The sequence below is a fragment of the Notolepis coatsorum genome, assembly GCF_963971535.1.
Source record: "Notolepis coatsorum genome assembly, chromosome: 1".
In the NCBI taxonomy this organism is placed as follows: domain Eukaryota; kingdom Metazoa; phylum Chordata; class Actinopteri; order Aulopiformes; family Paralepididae; genus Notolepis; species Notolepis coatsorum.
Genome location: NC_140165.1, coordinates 195,962,769 through 195,983,067, shown reverse-complemented (window position 1 = coordinate 195,983,067; position 20,299 = coordinate 195,962,769). Strand labels below are relative to the sequence as shown.

Genomic DNA, 20,299 nt, shown 5'->3' with positions numbered 1-20,299 from the left:
GTCCCGAGGAATAGCACCTGGACCAGCGGGCCAGGGTACCCTGCCAGTACCAGCCCACCGAGAGGCGTAAGAAGAGACTCGCCCAGGAGGCCTCTCTTCCAACGCTCACCGATGTGCCAGCCATCCATGGCGTCATACATTGGCACACCGACGTTTCCAGACTTCACCCATGAGAATCGAGCACAGTACACGGAGCTCCGGATGTGCTTAGAGACAATGATGGTGGATGTCGCTGACGAACGCCACAAGTATGCAATATTATTAAAGCACCTGAAAGTGCCCCGAGCGCACAACATAGCGCTGGCCTATGCCACCTCTACGACCCCATACACCGCGGCTCTAGCAGCGCTGGACCAGAGATATGGACGTATATGGGATTACGTAATACAGGAGATAAGGCATATTGACCGCCTACCCCCAGCAACAGACAATCGCTCACTAGACGACCTGTCTATAAAAGTACAATCCCTGGTAGGGATGCTGGGGGCGCAACGAGAAAAGGGTATGCACGAACTATACGCAAACTCGAACGTCGAGAGGATTTTAGAGAAGCTGCCGCCCGCCCGACAGGAGCGCTTCAGGCGGCAAAGAGACCACCGTGATCCTAACGGTCCCGAGCCATCCCTCCTAGATTTAGCCGACTTCCTACTGCGAGAAGGAACACTGGTTGTCACAATGTGACCAGTTCAAGAAGATGACCGCTGAAGAAGTAAGTCACTGGATAAAGTCCAACAGGCGCTGTTACCGATGTGCGCGCAGTCACATGGCAGCCGAGTGCCGCCTAAAGAAGAGGTGTAGTTGGTGTGACGGAGCCCATCTGGATGTCCTACACGACAGTAACAAAAGAAAGCCTGTACCATCCAGCAGCACAAAGGCAAGTGTTATGTACATTGACCCCGCTAGCAGCAGCGGCGCCCAGCTGCTCTTAAAGGTGGTCCGTGTAACACTAAGTTACCAAGATAAGATCATGGACACTTACGCCGTCCTTGATGACGGGTCAGAGAAGACCCTTCTCCTCGCGTCCGCTGCGGCCCAGCTGGGGCTACGGGGGAGCGAGAACCAGATGACTATTCGGACAATAAGACGAGATCTAAAGACGATAAAGGGCGAGAATGTCTCCTTCACTATCGCAGCAAGCGGGCAGCCCGAGAGACGGTACAGGATTACCAATGCTTTCACCAGCCAAGAAATAGGACTATCGCAGTACACCTACCCCATCGCCAAGCTGATGGAGAAATATGTGCACCTGCGCCAACTACCTATCCCGCTCATAGACGGTGCCACCCCGACCCTGCTGATAGGCTCCGACCATGCAGACCTCATAGTCCCGATAGACCGGGTCCACACAGGACCCAGAGGCTGTCCTGCAGCAGTCGAGACCCGCCTAGGATGGACATTACAAGGCCCCCTCGCTAAGTCTCTTAACCGAACAGCAGCCACTAACTGCCTCCACTCCAGAGTGACAGAAGGAGACACCACACTCCTGCAGCACGTCGAGAGGCTATGGACACTAGAGACAATGCCCTTTAAGAACGAAAAGAAAGACATTCGTTCTAAGGAAGATATCTACGCTATAGCCCTCCTCGAGCACGGGACAAAGAGAGTCAACGTCAACGGAGTGATGAGATACGCAACTCCACTCCTGAGGCGAGAGGGAATGCCCACCTTCCGCGCTACAAAAGAGGCGACGGAGCGGTATCTATTGAACACCGAGCGGCGCCTAGCCAAAGACCCCACTCAAGAGGCTGTGTACCGCGCTGAGATTACCAAATTAATCACAGCGGGACACATAAAGAAAATTGACATTAAAGAGGCCGATCAGACGACCGAATCATGGTACGTGCCGCACCACAAGGTCCACCACAATGGCAAGGATCGCATTGTGTTTAACTGCAGCTACCAGATCGGATCACAAAATCTGAATAAAGAACTCTTGGCCGGCCCAACACTCGGCCCCTCCCTACTAGGCGTGCTACTACGCTTCCGCCAGGACAAGGTGGCTATCAGCGGCGACATCAAAGGGATGTTCCTGCAAGTGAGACTAGTGGAGGAGGACAAGCCCCTGCTGCGGTTCCTATGGAGAGAGAGGATTGGAGATGAGCACCCAGCCATCTATCAATGGGAAGTCCTCCCTTTCGGAACCACATGCAGCCCATGCTGTGCTACGTTTGCACTGCAAAAGCACGTCGCAGAGGACCCAGCAGCAGATGAAGAGGTCCAACAAAGTGTGACAAATAGTTTCTAGATCTCAGGCAGTGGGCCAGCAGCGACCCGCAAGTACTGCGCCGCCTCTCCCCTGAGGACAAGGCCGCGAGCAGCGACACCTGGATGGCGACCATCCCAGGAGAAGCCCAAGAAATGACACTAGGACTAGTCTGGCGCTTCAAAACAGACTCGCTCCATTATAGACACAAACCCCTGATCAAGGAGCAGGGAAGGTCGACGGCAATACCGACCACCAGACGGAGTGTATACAGAACACTCGCCAGACAATATGACCCGTTGGGATGTATTCTACCTTACACCACCAGGGCAAAGATGATTGTAAGAGCGCTATCGGACAAAGACCAGGGCTGGGACGATCCCATACCCGAACACCTTGCATCCACATGGAGAGAGTGGGAGACGGAACTCCGCTCACTCCCAGGTGTTAATATACGCCGCAGCTACTTCCCACCCACAGTGAGGCCAGAGACATGCAAGATCGACCTGCACGTATTCAGCGACGCCTCCGAAGTAGCCTACGGTTCGGTGGCTTACTTGCGTGCCCGAGAGGAGGGAGGAGAAATACATACTGCCTTCATCCTGGCTCGCTCAAGAATAGCCCCACGCAAGCAACAATCTATCCCGCACCTAGAGCTCTGCGCAGCCCTAGCAGGAGCGCAGCTCGCCACGTTAATCCAACGTGAACTCACCATCCCGGTGCAAAGAACAATCTTGTGGTCAGACTCCACGACCGTACTCACATGGATCCGGTCTGATTCGTGCAGATACAAGGTCTTCGTGGGAGTCAGAGTCACCGAGATTCAAGAGTTAACAGAAGTAACCAGCTGGAGGTATGTGGACACCAAACACAACCCTGCTGACGTCATCACCCGGGGAATGTCCCTGGATGACCTCACCCGTCACAACCTCTACAGTGATGGGACAAAGTTCCTCAAGCTCCCCGAAGAAGAGTGGCCTACACCCACCCCACGGGAGGCGAGTAAAGAGGAGGCAGAGAACAAGAAACCTATGTTCTGTGGGTTGACACACACACTCGTCCCCACAGGCCCGGTTCTAGACGATTGCCTCACCCTAGAGAGTGCGCAGCTAAAGACATTTCTGTGGCACCACCCAGAGGTTCAGCCCACAACTGACATTTCAGCAGCTGACTACGAAGAAGCAGAACTCCTTCTACTACAACGAGCCCAGAGAGACTCGTTCCCCGATGAGCTAGCCTGTCTACAGGGAGCAAAGCCCGTCCCATCAGACAGCAGACTGCTTCACCTGGCCCCCGAGAGCGACGCCCATAATCTCATCAGAGTGGGTGGTCGTCTGCGGAGAGCCCCAGACCTACCGGATGACGTTAAGTACCCGATAGTCTTGAACAGCCGACACAAGGTCACAGAGCTGATCATAAAGAAATACGACGAGGATGTGCACCACGCAGGGGCAGAGAGAGTCTTCGCGGAGATCAGACGTCGTTATTGGATACTGCAAGGGAGAGAAGCAGTGCGGCGCTTCCAGCGAACCTGTCTAGACTGCCGTAAGTGGCGCGCGCAGCCCAGTATACCCCGGATGGCTGACCTACCTCCCTGTCGCCTCCGACTCGGCGACAAGCCCTTTCACTCCACCGGTATGGACTGTTTTGGCCCGCTGTATATAAAGAGAGGAAGAGGAACCGAGAAGCGGTGGGGTATTGTATTCAAATGCATGACCAACAGAGCGATACATATCGAACTCCTTCCAACCATGAGCACAGACTCATTCCTTATGGCCTTCCGAAGATTCACATCACGGAAAGGAAAACCGTCTACATTGTTGTCTGATCATGGGACAAACTTCAAAGGCGGAGAAAGAGAGCTGAGAGAGAGCTTCCAAGCTATGGGCCCAGAACTTAAGACCCACCTCGCTCCATCCCAGATTGACTTCCAGTTTAATCCCCCGAACGCACCTCACTTCGGTGGAACCTGGGAACGAGAAGTACGTTCCATAAAGACAGCCCTGTACGCCGTGCTTGGGGCCCAGACCGTGGCGGAAGAAGTCCTAATGACAGTCCTCACGGAGATCGAGGGAGTATTGAACTCAAAGCCCCTCGGTTACGTCTCAAGTGATGTAGCAGATGTCGACCCAGTCACCCCCAACACACTCTTGATGGGGCGGCTGGACCCCGCGCTACCCCAGACAATGTACAGGCCTGAAGAAGCGAACGGCCGAAGAATGTGGAGGTACAGTCAAGTACTGGCTGACAAGTTTTGGAACAGCTTCCTACTCCACTACCTACCGTCTCTACAGACCCGCCAGAAGTGGGTAAAAGAGAGAGACAATTTGACAGAAGGAACAGTCGTCATGATCATCGACCAGTCACTACCCAGAGCTATGTGGCCGGCTGGCCGCGTAAGCAAAGTGATCACCGGTGCCGATGGAAAGGTCCGAGCAGCTGAAGTGCTCGTCCAAGGACGGACTTACACCCGACCCGTGGCGAGGCTAATAGAACTGCCAAGGCTCCCTGATACTATTGATGACGACCATGACCCTATGACTTTGTGAGTTGACTGACCCTTACAGCGGACATTGAGTAGTGGACAGTGCGGTTAATCTGTCTCTGCTTAGCTAATTAGGTGGGACTGTTGTGAAGGATCAGATTAAACCGAATATATATATTTATTTATGGATATATATTTAATAGTATTTGTATATCGTTTGATATCCCTTGTATATTCCTTGTACATATACACGGAATATCCCTTTATTCTACTACAGCCCATGATAGTTCATTCTCTTATTGGACAAAAGGACCAGGCGCCAGGGACCGGCCCCTGGCGTTCAAGTTCAAAGGTACCGACGAGACATGCCCTTACTAGCCCCAGCTCCGCGCAGGAATACGGCTACCGAAAGCAGAGCGGCACTACTTGTCCACTGTGCATATAAATATGGCGCAAGAAATGTAGAATTCATCTTAGTCCTTTACCCTTCTACCCAACTAAGTAACAAGACGTGAAGCCTCACCCCACGATACCGCGTGCGGTGTAGTACGGCCTGTTTGGCCTTAGAATAGCAGTGAGACCTCGTGCGAATTAATAGCTGAATTGCCAGAGTTTGGCACCGTATTTCTATTAAGTAATAATAGTCTATTATGTATGGTGCATCGTTCGGTTAGAGTTCTAAAGTGAGCAGCACCCCCCATCGCTTCCTCGCGTTATCTAGAGTCTTAACCAGGTTGGGCAGACCACACGTGGTGCTTTCATCCGAGGAGTTCTAGGCGAGGACGAGTGGACCTGTACATTGGATTACCTACCCCGACGACTGCTGAGCCCTATACGGCATGGAATATCTATTTGCTTTGGTACTTTGATTTGTGGAGCGGATAATCGCCAACACCGGTGAGTGTTGGATTTACCCCGAGAGGAGCCAAGGTGAGACGGCGCTCAGACCAGACTGAGGTCGCCTCGCTTCTTCTCCGTTGTGGACCTACAGCTACAGCTACAGCTATCGTCTACAAGAGAGCCCAAGTGTATTCATCTGCGGATCAAGGTTCTACGGGCACTGTGTTCTGTACCTGAACTCTCCCTAGAAATCGTTGACCAGACGGGATACAGTCGACGGCTCTCCTACCCCCCCTACTGGCTTACAACCGGCAGGACCCTTTACAGTATATCCCGCTATAATCATTAAGTGCCATCGTTATAATTCCCTAAGAGCCAGGTTGTATACTTGCTTCCTGCGTAACCAGAGATTGGACATTCAGTGTTGATTTGCCTACGAGTACTCATTTGCCTTACAAGAGCATTCAATTCAAATCATAAATGTAATAAGTAACTATTATATGTACCTTTTGCTATATATTAAATATTTGACTTATACCTTTGTGTGGACCTGATTTCATATGTGGGAAAGTGTTCATCATACTTAGATATCGTGTACTGTATGGCCAGTAATTAAAGTACATAAAGCGGTAGTGGTTTAATGATACCATACTTATCAATACAGTCAGGGAATTGTACCCCTCAGTTACAATTATTATTATTATTATTATTATTATTATTATTATTATTATTATTATTATTATTATTATTATTATTATTATTATTATTATTATTATTATTATTATTATTATTATTATTATTATTATTATTATTATTATTATTATTATTATTATTATTATTATTATTATTATTATTATTATATTTTTAATGCGTACATTGTCTGTCTACATTTATTTAGACTAGCATTGGTATTTAAATATTGAGTGCAGTTGAGTAATTGTGGGATTAACATAATTCACACACTGAACAGAGAACAGAGATGGAGGAGAACAGAGAACAGAGATTATTATTATTCTAGATAATATGACAACGTTAGCTAGCGGCTAACGCCAACGTTATATTATTATTATTTATTAGTTACGGACTTACGGTATGACCAGATGGCATTTCGGACCGTGAAACACTTTTATTGTATTGCGTGGTAGATGTTCTACCACTCGACAGTAAAGACATGTCTAACATAATAGTTTGTTTGAACAACTGAACTTACTTAGTGGAAAATCCTGCTGTTGTTGTAACTTGTGCGTTGTGCCCAGTGGTGCGTTATTGAAATCATCTGGGGTGACACGCACCACGTGCACGCGCGCTCCCGGCGCGTGCGCGCGCTCCCGCGAATGCGCATTTAATGTCCCCTCGCTTGGGCACAGACTAAAGACAGTGCCTAATTGCCTCTACGAATGGAATGTAACACGTCTTCACAACAAGTTAGGTGTGAATGTGTCTGAGAACGTATTTAACACACCTGACGACCGGCGCTATTGATATGCAAATAGCGAGTGAGCTTGCACACCGTGCTACCCCGTCCCATGAACAACGCATGCCTGGTTGTGCCTAAACTAGTGTTCACGAATCACGCTGCCTGCCTGTGTACCAGTTTACTGTTACACCTGGAGTGGAGGCTGCAGGCAGCGGCGCGCTGTGCAGACTGGAGTGTGAGCCGGCCGGGCTCCACTCTGTCTGCGGGACTGGATCAAACCATATCGGGCAGGGGGGTGTCGCAATCTTTGGAAACTTAAAAACTTGCTATTAAGTGTCATTGCGTATTATTAATTTGATTGAAATTACGTAGTTATGGTTAGATAAGATTTATATATTGGGGGGGGATATATCATATGATCAAAAAGTGAGGGAGCAAAGAGACAAGTTTGCTCCCCCAAGTTCAATAGTCCTAGAGCACGTGCATCGCCTGCTCCATTACGTAGGCGTCTATGCACACACACACACACACACACAGGAAGTCGTTCTCTGTTATTGTCACAGATGATGCTTCAATTTCATGTACTGTATTTTAACTTGTTTGCTTTTATTTCATTTTAACTCCTCTTCTCTTGTCTCATCTCATCTCATCTCCTCTCCTCTCTTCTCATCTATTCTCCTGTCCTATTCTCTCCTCTCTTCTTCTCTTCCCCTCATCTCTCTCCTTCCCTCTCCTCTCTCATCTCCTCCTCTCCTCCTCATTTCTCCTTTTCTCTTGCTCTCCTCCTCTCCTCTCCACTCCTCCTCTCCTCTCCTCTCCTCCTCTCTTCTCTCCTCTCCAGATTACTGAAAGATGATCGCTCCTTCTCATTTGTTCCCCGCTCCCGGTTGGACCTCCCTGACAATTTCCCCAGGGAGATCTCAGGAACATGCTACTTCCTAGAGGCGGGGACTTCCCATAGACATGCTTCTTTGACCAGCTCTCGCTCCGCCCCCCCGGTTCCTATGAGGAAAGTCTCTTACAACATTGGTACCATGTTCCTACGAGAGACCAGCTTATAGGTGGTTGTGCTGGTCTACCTGAACCCACAAGAGACAACCTTATAGAACCATGCTGGTCTACCTGAACCCACGAGAGACAACCTTATAGAACCATGCTGGTCTACCTGAACCCACAAGAGACCAGCTTATAAGAGACTGTGCTGGTCTACCTGAACCCACAAGAGACCAGCATATAAGAGACTGTGCTGGTCTACCTGAACCCACAAGAGACCAGCATATAAGAGACTGTGCTGGTCTACCTGAACCCACAAGAGACCAGCATATAAGAGACTGTGCTGGTCTACCTGAACCCACAAGAGACCAGCATATAAGAGACTGTGCTGGTCTACCTGAACCCACAAGAGACCAGCTAATAGGAGAACATGCTGGTCTACCTGAACCACAAGAGACCAGCTAATAGGAGACTGTGCTGGTCTACCTGAACCACAAGAGACCAGCTAATAGGAGAACATGCTGGTCTACCTGAACCCACAAGAGACCAGCTAATAGGAGAACATGCTGGTCTACCTGAACCACAAGAGACCAGCTAATAGGAGAACGTGCTGGTCTACCTGAACCACAAGAGACCAGCTAATAGGAGAACATGCTGGTCTACCTGAACCACAAGAGACCAGCTAATAGGAGAACGTGCTGGTCTACCTGAACCACAAGAGACCAGCTAATAGGAGAACGTGCTGGTCTACCTGAACCACAAGAGACCAGCTAATAGGAGACTGTGCTGGTCTACCTGAACCACAAGAGACCAGCTAATAGGAGAACATGCTGGTCTACCTGAACCCACAAGAGACCAGCTAATAGGAGAACATGCTGGTCTACCTGAACCCACAAGAGACCAGCTAATAGGAGAACATGCTGGTCTACCTGAACCACAAGAGACCAGCTAATAGGAGAACGTGCTGGTCTACCTGAACCACAAGAGACCAGCTAATAGGAGAACATGCTGGTCTACCTGAACCCACAAGAGACCAGCTAATAGGAGAACATGCTGGTCTACCTGAACCACAAGAGACCAGCTAATAGGAGAACGTGCTGGTCTACCTGAACCCACAAGATACCAGCTAATAGGAGAACATGCTGGTCTACCTGAACCCACAAGAGACCAGCTAATAGGAGAACATGCTGGTCTACCTGAACCACAAGAGACCAGCTAATAGGAGAACGTGCTGGTCTACCTGAACCACAAGAGACCAGCTAATAGGAGAACGTGCTGGTCTACCTGAACCCACAAGATACCAGCTAATAGGAGAACATGCTGGTCTACCTGAACCCACAAGATACCTAATAGGAGAACATGCTGGTCTACCTGAACCCACAAGATACCTAATAGGAGAACATGCTGGTCTCCCTGAACCCATCAACGTGTAATTCAACCCCTAATCCAACCCAACCAATCTTATAGCCATATGGATATATGGATACACAATATGGGACAGGCTGGTTTCGAACCTGTGGGATGTCCAACTAAACCGAAATGGATATGCATTACGTTCCCCTGGATTGGGGAATCAAACTTCTAGCAGCCTCTTGGCTAGGTGATATCTGGATCGGAGGGTCTCAGCCTAACTTCCTTTTCCAAACACATCCCCCATGTTAGACTCCTGACCCCTCACAGCAACGACCCTCCACCCCTGGTCTTTGGGATGGAGTGGTGAGAACGACAGACATAGGAGAGGAGTTCAAATATCAACACCAACAGCCCAGACAGATGCTGAGCTAATCTCAAAGCTTTTCTGCTTTTCACCCACAGCCCACTGTTGCCATAGATACCACACCGCCCACTGTTACCATAGATACCACACAGCCCACTGTTACCATAGATATCACACAGCCCACCGTTACCATGGTTACCACACAGTCCACTCCACTGTTACCACACAACTCACTGTTACCATACTGTAGTAATGACATAACCCACTGTCACCATGGTAACCACACAGCCATTTCATTGTACTTTGCAAACATTACAAGCTTAAATAGCATATGTATTCAGATGTATCAAAAAATTATTATAAGATGTTTTATGACAAATGCTCTTATTCATTGATAGATCATTTTATCAGTGTGTCTTGATAATGGGACTTATAGACATGAACTGAAATAAATGCAATTATCTTAAAGAAATATCCAAAGTGGTTTTTTTCTTTCACTCACTCACTCACTCACTCACTCACTCACTCACTCACTCACTCACTCACTCACTCACTCACTCACTCACTCACTCACTCACTTACTCACTCACTCACTGTTAACTGCTCAATCTGCCCCTAGTGGTGGCTCAAAGGCATGGCACTTTGTGTAAGATGAGTTTGTTCTTCTAGATGTCACAATACAAGCTAAAGAACACTTTATTCATTACTAGATATAATGATTTATGATTTCGGCTCCTGGTGGATAGAGATGTTAGGTTGGGAGGGGTTGATATGTGAGAATGGGAGATGTGAGGTTGGTACGTGAGGTTGGGTGATGTGAGGTTGGGAGATGTAAGGTTGGTATGTGAGGTTGGGAAATGTGAGGTTGACATGTGAGGTTGGGAGATGTAACACATTTTGTATGTGAGGTTGGGAGATGTGAGGTTGGTATGTGAGGTTGACATGTGAGTTTGGGAGATGTGAGATTTGTATGTGAGGTTGGGGGAGATGTGCGGTTGGTATGTGAGGTTGGTAGTAGGGGTGTGTGAGATGTCAATATCTGTGTCTGTTCAACCAACACAATTATTTGTATACATTCTGAAATGGGCATGGTTTATATTGGAACTTTCTTTTTTCTTAAGAAAATAAATCATTTAGATTTTCTTTTTCAACAATTATTGTACAAGATGGGAACAGATCTAATGTTAACAAATTAACATTAGATTAAAGGAAGTCACGTTAAATCTGTCAAATGTATTTTCGAACCTAATATTCATTGGAAATGCAATTGTTGCGCCTTCAAAGCATCAAATTGACATATAATTAATTATGAATATATATTTATACCTCCGCATACTGTACTTGTCATCTGTACTTGTGCTCTCTCTCTGTCTTTATTCTTATTTTTAACTAAGATTTATGAACTGTCTGAAGTAACATTTTACATTTTGTCATTTAGCTGACACTTTTATCCAAAGCGACTTACAAGTTCTGTACAACAAGTCAGCAGGAAGGGTACAACTCTTTCTGTTGAGTAACAATGTTCATCAGTGTTGAAACTTGGGTCCTGCACTGTTGAGTGCATAGTAGTAGAGCCATATTAGTATAGTAGGTAGTAATATAGGCAAGGAAGATTAATTAGTGGAAGAGTGCATGATAGTAGAAGACAGTAAGAAGGTTAGGTTTTTATTTTCTTCAGGTTTTTTTTCTCTTCTTTAATTCCAGATATTGATTGAAGAAGTGTGTTTTTAGTCGACAGCAGAAGATTGGTCGGGTTCGGCTGTCCTAACTGTGGTGGGAAGTTCGTTCCACCATTGTAGAGCAAGGACCGAGAATATAGAGAGGATATGATATTTTAATATGAACTACATATTAACACATTTCTGTTTGCTGGGAACCGTTTTTGGGTCATAGTATTATGAAAACTAATGTTTTGATGGCTATATGTGACAGACACTGCTGCAAAGGGGCGGTAACCTCGGAACCTAGGGGCGTTGCTGCAGAACCAATCAAAACTTGTTACAACGTCAAGTGACTTTATGTCTCCCAATGGCATTCCTCCAGCACAGGAACTAGGAAGTAAATATCACCTCCAGTGTGTTGATCATAGATATATATAGAACACTAGATAGCTTACCCGCGCTGCCGGCCAATGGAGAGCGATGTCGTCGTAGGGCCGCCATCTTGCTCGAGTCAGCCTTGAGTGAGGGTGAGTGATCTGCACAGACAAAAATACTCATAACTCCCTGAAATATTGACGGATTTACAAACGGGTTGGTTTGCTATAAACATCAAAGATGTAGTTATGATACTGCATACTTTTTAAAGATGTTTTTTTTACAAACCGCTTGAATCATAGCCACGTTAATAATGCTTGTAATAAACCAAACCGTTTGTAAATCCGTCAATATTTCAGCGAGTTATGAGTATTTTTGTCTGTGCAGCTCACTCACTCTCACTCAAGGCTGACTCGAGCAAGATGGCGGTGGTTCAGTGACGCTGGTGACTCCGCCTTAAGCTATCTAGTGTTCTATATATATCTATGGTGTTGACAACAGTGGACTTTGTTATGCACTCTGTAAGGTCTTAATTCATATAAATTTATATTGAAATGCATTTTTACTTAACTTTACAGCATTATAAAAAATGTGATAGGATGTTAGGAGTCATCAGCAGTTTATATGCAGTACATTTTGGCTTCAGAGATTACACATGGCAAAGTGTGGGTAATAAATACTAGCCAGTTTACAGAGACTAACGTTACGTTAGGTACAGTAACTCCTGGTTTTGCCTTATCGTCTTTCTCAGATAGCAATCTAACATTAACGTTAGTGGAAATCAAACAACCCTAACCCAATGTTAATAATAGTTGTTTCACATTCTTGTTGGGTGTTACGTTATCTATTGTAGTAGCAATGCCCCAAATGTATTGATTGTTTTTCTGTTTCCCCAGATGCTCAACCCCGGACCACACTACAGATATCTTCTAGGCCTAATCTAACATAGCCTGAGGGGTCTATCGTAATCTTGCAAACTCAAAGATTGAGCTCTTGAGGTGACACTGGCCCTGCTCCATATCCAGAACCATTATCAGAGTGGCAACTGCACTTATACAGGTCCTTTACAAAATAAATTATATCATGATTGAATGAGAGGCCATGGTAAACAGCACAGTGAATAAACAATGTGCAGTCCACTTATATATTGTTCTGGATAGAAGTGGGGCCAGGCTAATCTGCAGAGCTCAACTTTTGAACATGGGGGATAAGGATGGTCATCCTCTCACAGAAGCTGTCCGGGTACAGGGCGGCTAAGTGGCGCAGTGGGCAAGGCGCTCGCCACTAACGCAGGAGTTTCTGGGTTCGAGCCCAGCTCTCGGCGTTGCTTCCGGCTTGGCTGGTCGTTTATACTAATACAATTGGCAGTATTAGGGGGTGGGAAAGCCGGTGGGTGGGGATCGGACGTTGTGGACAGCGACTCCTACAGGTCGGTTGGTGCGCCTGTACAGCAGAATCAGGAAGCAACGGGGGCAACATGAGCCTCCCACGTGTTACTCCTTGCCGCTGAGAGATCGCACTGTACAGGTGAAAATATGCGACAGCTGCCTCCTCGTGTACCGGAGGGGACACGTGATGCAAGGCTTGGTCCACATTGCAGCTGACCACTGAGAGGCATGGTCTAACAACGTTCGAGACAGGGGAAGGTAGAATTGGATAATACGAAATTGGGATGGGAGAAAAATAGAAAATGAGGAGAAAAAGTAGATAAAAAAAAAGAAGCTGTCCGGGTACCACTCTCACACAGCTCTCTATTCTGTATGGGCCCTGGACACCCCTGCACTGTACTAGTTACACATCACAAAATCAAAATCAACATTCTGTTCTCTATTCCAGGCTAGATCTGACCTTGACTCATAGATGCTGTGCCCATGTTACAGGATTATTACACATCTCTTACACCCATATTGATTACAGAACCAAAACCAGGGCAAATTACAGGGCCAGTCCAGTCAAATTAAATAGAGTAATCATCTTTTTTTATATACACCGTGGGAAGGGGGGAACACAATTTAAATGTTCTGTATGTCTTGCACAAATTAAAAACTGACAATAAAGTTGACTTTGACTTTGACTTCCTTACATTAGAAAATTGCATATAGCATTCTCTGTGGTAGCCTGTATTAGCTGTCACATCTGGAATTGGGCTGTTCTCTTCAAAGTTATATGTTTTAACAGCCAGTTAAAACATATTGTGGACTTTAGGAGGTTGGGGGCCAGGGACTACAGCCCCCTCAGCATCGACGGGGCACCGGTTGAGAGAGTGAACAGTTTTAAGTACCTCGGAGTCCACATATCCGAGGACTTGACATGGACCACACACATTGACAGTGTTATCAAGAAGGCACGACAACGCCTCTACTTCCTTAGGCGCTTAAGGAAGTTCAACGTGAGTCAGAAGATCCTCAAGAACTTCTACTCATGCACAATAGAGAGCATCCTGACTAGCAATATCACCTCCTGGTTTGGGAATAGCACTGCACAAGACCACAGCAAACTACAGAGAGTGGCCCGTTCAGCCGAACGCACAATTGGAGGGGGGCTTCCCACTCTCCAAGGCATTTACAACAAGCGGTGCATGGTCAAGGCTAAGAGAATAATCAAAGACTCCAGCCACCCAAACAACTGCCTCTTTGAACTGCTGCGGTCAGGCAAGCGATACCAGAGTCTCATGGCAAGCACAGAGAGACTCAGAAGGAGCTTCTATCCCCAGGCCATCAGGATGCTCAATGAACAATGATTGCTCTATGAACAATGATTGAACAATGAACAATAACAAGCCATCAACACACCCACAGCACACACACTCACTTTAAATAAACAATACACTGTAGCACCCACTTTACCACACTTTACACTTTTACACTTTATATTTATATTATTGGTAAGAGAATTGCACATCTCTTCCTTATTCCTTATTGCACCTCACCACCACAAGGTGGCACCACAAGCTAAGCTATACCTCACCATTTTTGTACCAGATGTACATACTGTATATAGAGGTATACTGAACAATTGTTGTTTACACTTGTGTTTACTTGATTCCTTGACTTTCTATTTTGTACTTATTATACTTATTTATACTATCTTATTATTATCTAGCACACTCTCAGGAGCGAAACAGAAAGAAACATTTCATGCAAAGTATTCCATATTTCTGTATGACAAATAATAAAGAAACTTGAACTTGAAACTTGAGTTGTACAATTTCACTTCCTGTGCCATCTAAATTAGCCCACTGCAATGGACAGTTAATAAATTTCATAATTTTTCTGGGCTCTTTACAACAATTAGACACATGCATGCAGCACTCCATCTTTAACAATCTTTCCCACTGTGTGGGCGGCTACGTGGCGTAGTGGGCAAGGCGCTCGCCACGAATGACGGAGACGCTGGGCTTTCCTGTTCGAGCCCAGCGCTCCACATTGCTTTCAGTTTAGCTGGTCGTTCATACTAATACACATTGGTCGTATTAGGGGGTGGGAAACTGATGGGTGGGGATCGGGCGTTGTGGACAGCGACTCCTACAGGTCGGTTGGTGCGCCTGCGCAGTAGAATCAGGAAGTGTCGGGGGCAGCGTGAGCCTCCCACGCGTTACTCCTCGCCACTGAGAGATCGAGCTGCGCAGGTGAAAAGATGCAACTGCTGTTACCTCAAGTACCGGAGGGGACTTGTGCTATGTATGACTTAGTCCACATTGCAGCCGGCTTGTGGGAGGCAAGAAACAGCGTTCGTGACAGGGGAGGGTTGAATTGGATGACACGAAATTGGGATGGGAGAAAATATAGAAAATGGGAGAAAAAGTGGATAGAAAAATAATCTTTCCCACTGTGAATACCCCCTCCCCCTATACCAAACCGTGGGACAATTATTCAATGTAACCTTTTGGACTTAAGGTTGGGGGTTAATGAATTGGGTGTTGATTGTGTCATACTGGGGAATATGTCCTATTGCGGGGGGGAGTGTCTACTGTAGGAGCAATTGGCTTACAATTGTAGGGAGTGGGAGTGTAACCCCATCCCTAGCCCTAACCCAAGATGTTCGTCCTGGTTCTCGGATCTAGCCTTTACCGGGAGTTAACGTTGGACTCTGCAAGGTGGGGCTGGTGAAGAAAGCATTCTGTTTTGTTATGGAGAGGAGGTCTGACAGCCATTCAGACAAGATGTGAGAGCTTGCCACCTTGGTTTGTTGTTTTGAATTGGATAGCACTTCAACCCAGTGAGGCATGTAATAAACTTGGAATACAATTCTGGTCGGATAGATCTAACGTTACTGACGTTAATATCACATTAACGTTAGCCATCTAATGGCTAGCAAGCGCACCTGTAACGTTGGTATGGCTGAATACAGTTTGTGAAATACAAGAGGAAATATGTCAGGGTTCAACAATCTTAGTAAACATTTTATGAAAACACTACACAAGTTGGAGCATAGTCTTGAAAGTGTTATTATAATAGTTTTGTGTACTCACATTTATTTTTACTGGTTGCCAGATTCCTGTTTTTAAGTTCCAGCTGAGAGGTAGGAGCTGGAAAACATAATGGTTCCATAGCCTGAAGTCTTATGTAGTACAGGTCAAAGGTTTATAAAAATCCCACAGAAAATGAATGTTTTACAAAGGTTTTTGTAATGTGTGTACCAGTAAATATTCGGCATGATTATCCAAAATGGCCATCCGCTCCCATTCATTCAGAGGCTCTCGTCAAAACAATGGGCTTCTTTGTCTTCTTGTGTAACCTTCCCCCACTGTCGGTGCCTATCTGGGATCGCTTTCGGAGCAGACGCTCCTTGGCTACAGCGGTGGTCAATAATTTTCGCCATCAGGGTTGACTGGTCAGTTCAGGACCGCTCACAACCGGACGTCAGAGAGGTTTGTCAAATGACGTTTGCTGGATGTTTTGTCTTGTAACTCGAGAATGGAATCACACAATAGGTTGAGTGATGGCAAATGAAAATGTCCAACAATGTATTGGTTGATCAGCCCGGAGCCGACAGATGAGAGCAAAGTGCCGCGATATGTGCGTGAGTGCGTGATGGCCCACCGTCGGGCCGTCCGATGCTTAAAAACCCTTAGAGGTCGTGTGATAATATTTCATTAATATTTCACTGAAGGATTACAAATCCTTACATCCAGCTCCTATCCTTACATCCAGCTCCTCTGGTGAGTGCATCGTCTCACTCCTCTGGAATGTGGCTGTGGGTCCAGTGACCAAACTAAATATCTAACAGTCGTCAAACCCGTAGGCGGGTTTACAATATGTGACGCAGCACGGTCTAAGCTGCCTTATCTCGGCGGAGAGGATTCTTCAGAAATGCAGAAAATGTTGCACGATTCAGAAATAGGTCAGCACGGTCTAGGCCACCTTATCTCGGCGGAGAGGATTATTCAGAAATGCATAAATAGGTCAAATATTTGATATTCGCAATTTCTAGTGCTTTGAAAGGTTCTCTATCTGTTTCCTTATTTGCTAAATGTAATACGACTTGTAAATGTGTTCATTATTGTTAACTTGTCCGGCTGAGTACTTTCAGTCTCAGAAATGACAGCTACCAAATCCATTTCGAGACAATAGACCCAATAGGCTACTTTGATGGCGGTGTGAAGATATGCACAGAAAGCTTAATATCTTTAGAAACGTATGTGTCAAATTGTATCTTTCCATCAAAATTCTAAGTGTATATCTCCATAGCATAAAGACACATCAGGCATATAATAAAGACTTTGCTCCCCTTTGCGTAATTCACTCACGTAAAACCAAGCCAGAGTTTTTTTTCTCCAAATGTAGCCAAGAGTAAATACCCTAACCCTGTCAAAACAGCAGTCAAAGTATATATTTTCAGCACTACGTTTGTTTACCAATGATTGTAAGTGTTATTAGTGAAATATGAGTTTATAGAAATATCAGGGCATCAAGTCGGAGAAAGGCGAGGATTGACGCAAGGATTTGGCGCAACCTAACTTTGTTAGGGTTTGAACCGACCTCAATCGCACGGCACAGACAGGAAGTTCAGAGTTAGCCAAATACTAGGGCGTATTTATTTACAGAGTCACAAAGGGGTAAAGTAACAATTATGAAACAACAAGGGAGACTGCCATCGGCAGAGTTATCTGCGGCTCTGCAGATCCTCCTGGTGATAGCAGTGGGGAATCGGTATTTGACGTTGTAGCGGCTCTGCAGATACTCCCAGCTTTAACTCGAGGTGGAAAACGGAGAGAGAGTGAGATATCAATAACAGTCCAACGAAACACAGAGGCAGTGTGGTTCCCTCCTCCCTTAGCTGTGTCCAGAACCAATGAACAGTAACAATCTTCAGTGTTCTCCACAACACACAAGTTAGCTGAGTTTAGTGCAAACAGAAATTATATCTTCAGTGTCTCTTCAAAACACACACTTCAACTGAGTCCAGTGCAAGCAAAAATGATAATCTTCGGTGTTCGTCACACACACAGACAGAATAATCCAGAGGGGTTTGGTTCCAACTCACCCAAGCGCAAACGCGTAAAGCGGGTAAACGAGGCGCAGCTCCAAACGGGGAACAAGGTTCTCATCAGCGGATCTCCACAGAAAGTCCTGGAGGGAAAGAAGACGAGGCACAGCAACGGGGAAAAAGCAGGCAAAAGCAGTTGTATTCCAAAACGACCCGACATCGATTGAAGGGAAGTCCCAGTATAAAAAGCCTCTGGGGCGCTAATCAAAAACTATGACAGGTGCGCGCTGGAATTTATACTTGCTCCAAAAGCGTGTGGCGGGGAATGCACCAATCAACACAGCACCTTAAAGGAGCAGAGCGTGTGGCGGGGAATGCATCAATCAACACAGTACCTTAAAGGAGCGGAGCGTGTGGCGGGGAATGAACCAATCCTCACAAACTTGAGTGTAGTCTTTTGAGAGAAGAGACCCAGGGCTTTCGATGGGCTTTCGAATAAATTAAAAAAACTACACTTCCCAGCTCAAGCCAGCCCCTGTCAATCATCTGACTTCTTTTTCAGGTTTTTTTTCTCTCTTTAATTTCGGGACATTCTGTTCTCTATTCCAGGCTAGATCTGACCTTGACTCATAGATGCTGTGCCCATGTTACAGGATTATTACACATCTCTTACACCCATATTGATTACAGAACCAAAACCAGGGCAAATTACAGGGCCAGTCCAGTCAAATTAAATAGAGTAATCATCTTTTTTTATATACACCGTGGGAAGGGGGGAACACAATTTAAATGTTCTGTATGTCTTGCACAAATTAAAAACTGACAATAAAGTTGACTTTGACTTTGACTTCCTTACATTAGAAAATTGCATATAGCATTCTCTGTGGTAGCCTGTATTAGCTGTCACATCTGGAATTGGGCTGTTCTCTTCAAAGTTATATGTTTTAACAGCCAGTTAAAACATATTGTGGACTTTAGGAGGTTGGGGGCCAGGGACTACAGCCCCCTCAGCATCGACGGGGCACCGGTTGAGAGAGTGAACAGTTTTAAGTACCTCGGAGTCCACATATCCGAGGACTTGACATGGACCACACACATTGACAGTGTTATCAAGAAGGCACGACAACGCCTCTACTTCCTTAGGCGCTTAAGGAAGTTCAACGTGAGTCAGAAGATCCTCAAGAACTTCTACTCATGCACAATAGAGAGCATCCTGACTAGCAATATCACCTCCTGGTTTGGGAATAGCACTGCACAAGACCACAGCAAACTACAGAGAGTGGCCCGTTCAGCCGAACGCACAATTGGAGGGGGGCTTCCCACTCTCCAAGGCATTTACAACAAGCGGTGCATGGTCAAGGCTAAGAGAATAATCAAAGACTCCAGCCACCCAAACAACTGCCTCTTTGAACTGCTGCGGTCAGGCAAGCGATACCAGAGTCTCATGGCAAGCACAGAGAGACTCAGAAGGAGCTTCTATCCCCAGGCCATCAGGATGCTCAATGAACAATGATTGCTCTATGAACAATGATTGAACAATGAACAATAACAAGCCATCAACACACCCACAGCACACACACTCACTTTAAATAAACAATACACTGTAGCACCCACTTTACCACACTTTACACTTTTACACTTTATATTTATATTATTGGTAAGAGAATTGCACATCTCTTCCTTATTCCTTATTGCACCTCACCACCACAAGGTGGCACCACAAGCTAAGCTATACCTCACCATTTTTGTACCAGATGTACATACTGTATATAGAGGTATACTGAACAATTGTTGTTTACACTTGTGTTTACTTGATTCCTTGACTTTCTATTTTGTACTTATTATACTTATTTATACTATCTTATTATTATCTAGCACACTCTCAGGAGCGAAACAGAAAGAAACATTTCATGCAAAGTATTCCATATTTCTGTATGACAAATAATAAAGAAACTTGAACTTGAAACTTGAGTTGTACAATTTCACTTCCTGTGCCATCTAAATTAGCCCACTGCAATGGACAGTTAATAAATTTCATAATTTTTCTGGGCTCTTTACAACAATTAGACACATGCATGCAGCACTCCATCTTTAACAATCTTTCCCACTGTGTGGGCGGCTACGTGGCGTAGTGGGCAAGGCGCTCGCCACGAATGACGGAGACGCTGGGCTTTCCTGT

At 45.9% G+C, this 20,299-nt stretch overlaps 1 protein-coding gene across 1 annotated transcript in view; it reads left to right on the top strand.

Annotated features, from left to right (window-relative positions):
* gucy1a2 (guanylate cyclase 1, soluble, alpha 2) overlaps nucleotides 1–8,006 on the top strand; it is a gene marked incomplete at both ends in the record, with an annotated part of 345,259 nt that extends 337,253 nt beyond the window's left edge. Inside the window, 1 exon segment of the mRNA XM_084335849.1 lies at nucleotides 7,787–8,006. Coding sequence (XP_084191975.1) covers nucleotides 7,787–8,006 — 220 coding nt within the window.
* Nucleotides 8,007–20,299: the final 12,293 nt, after the last annotated feature.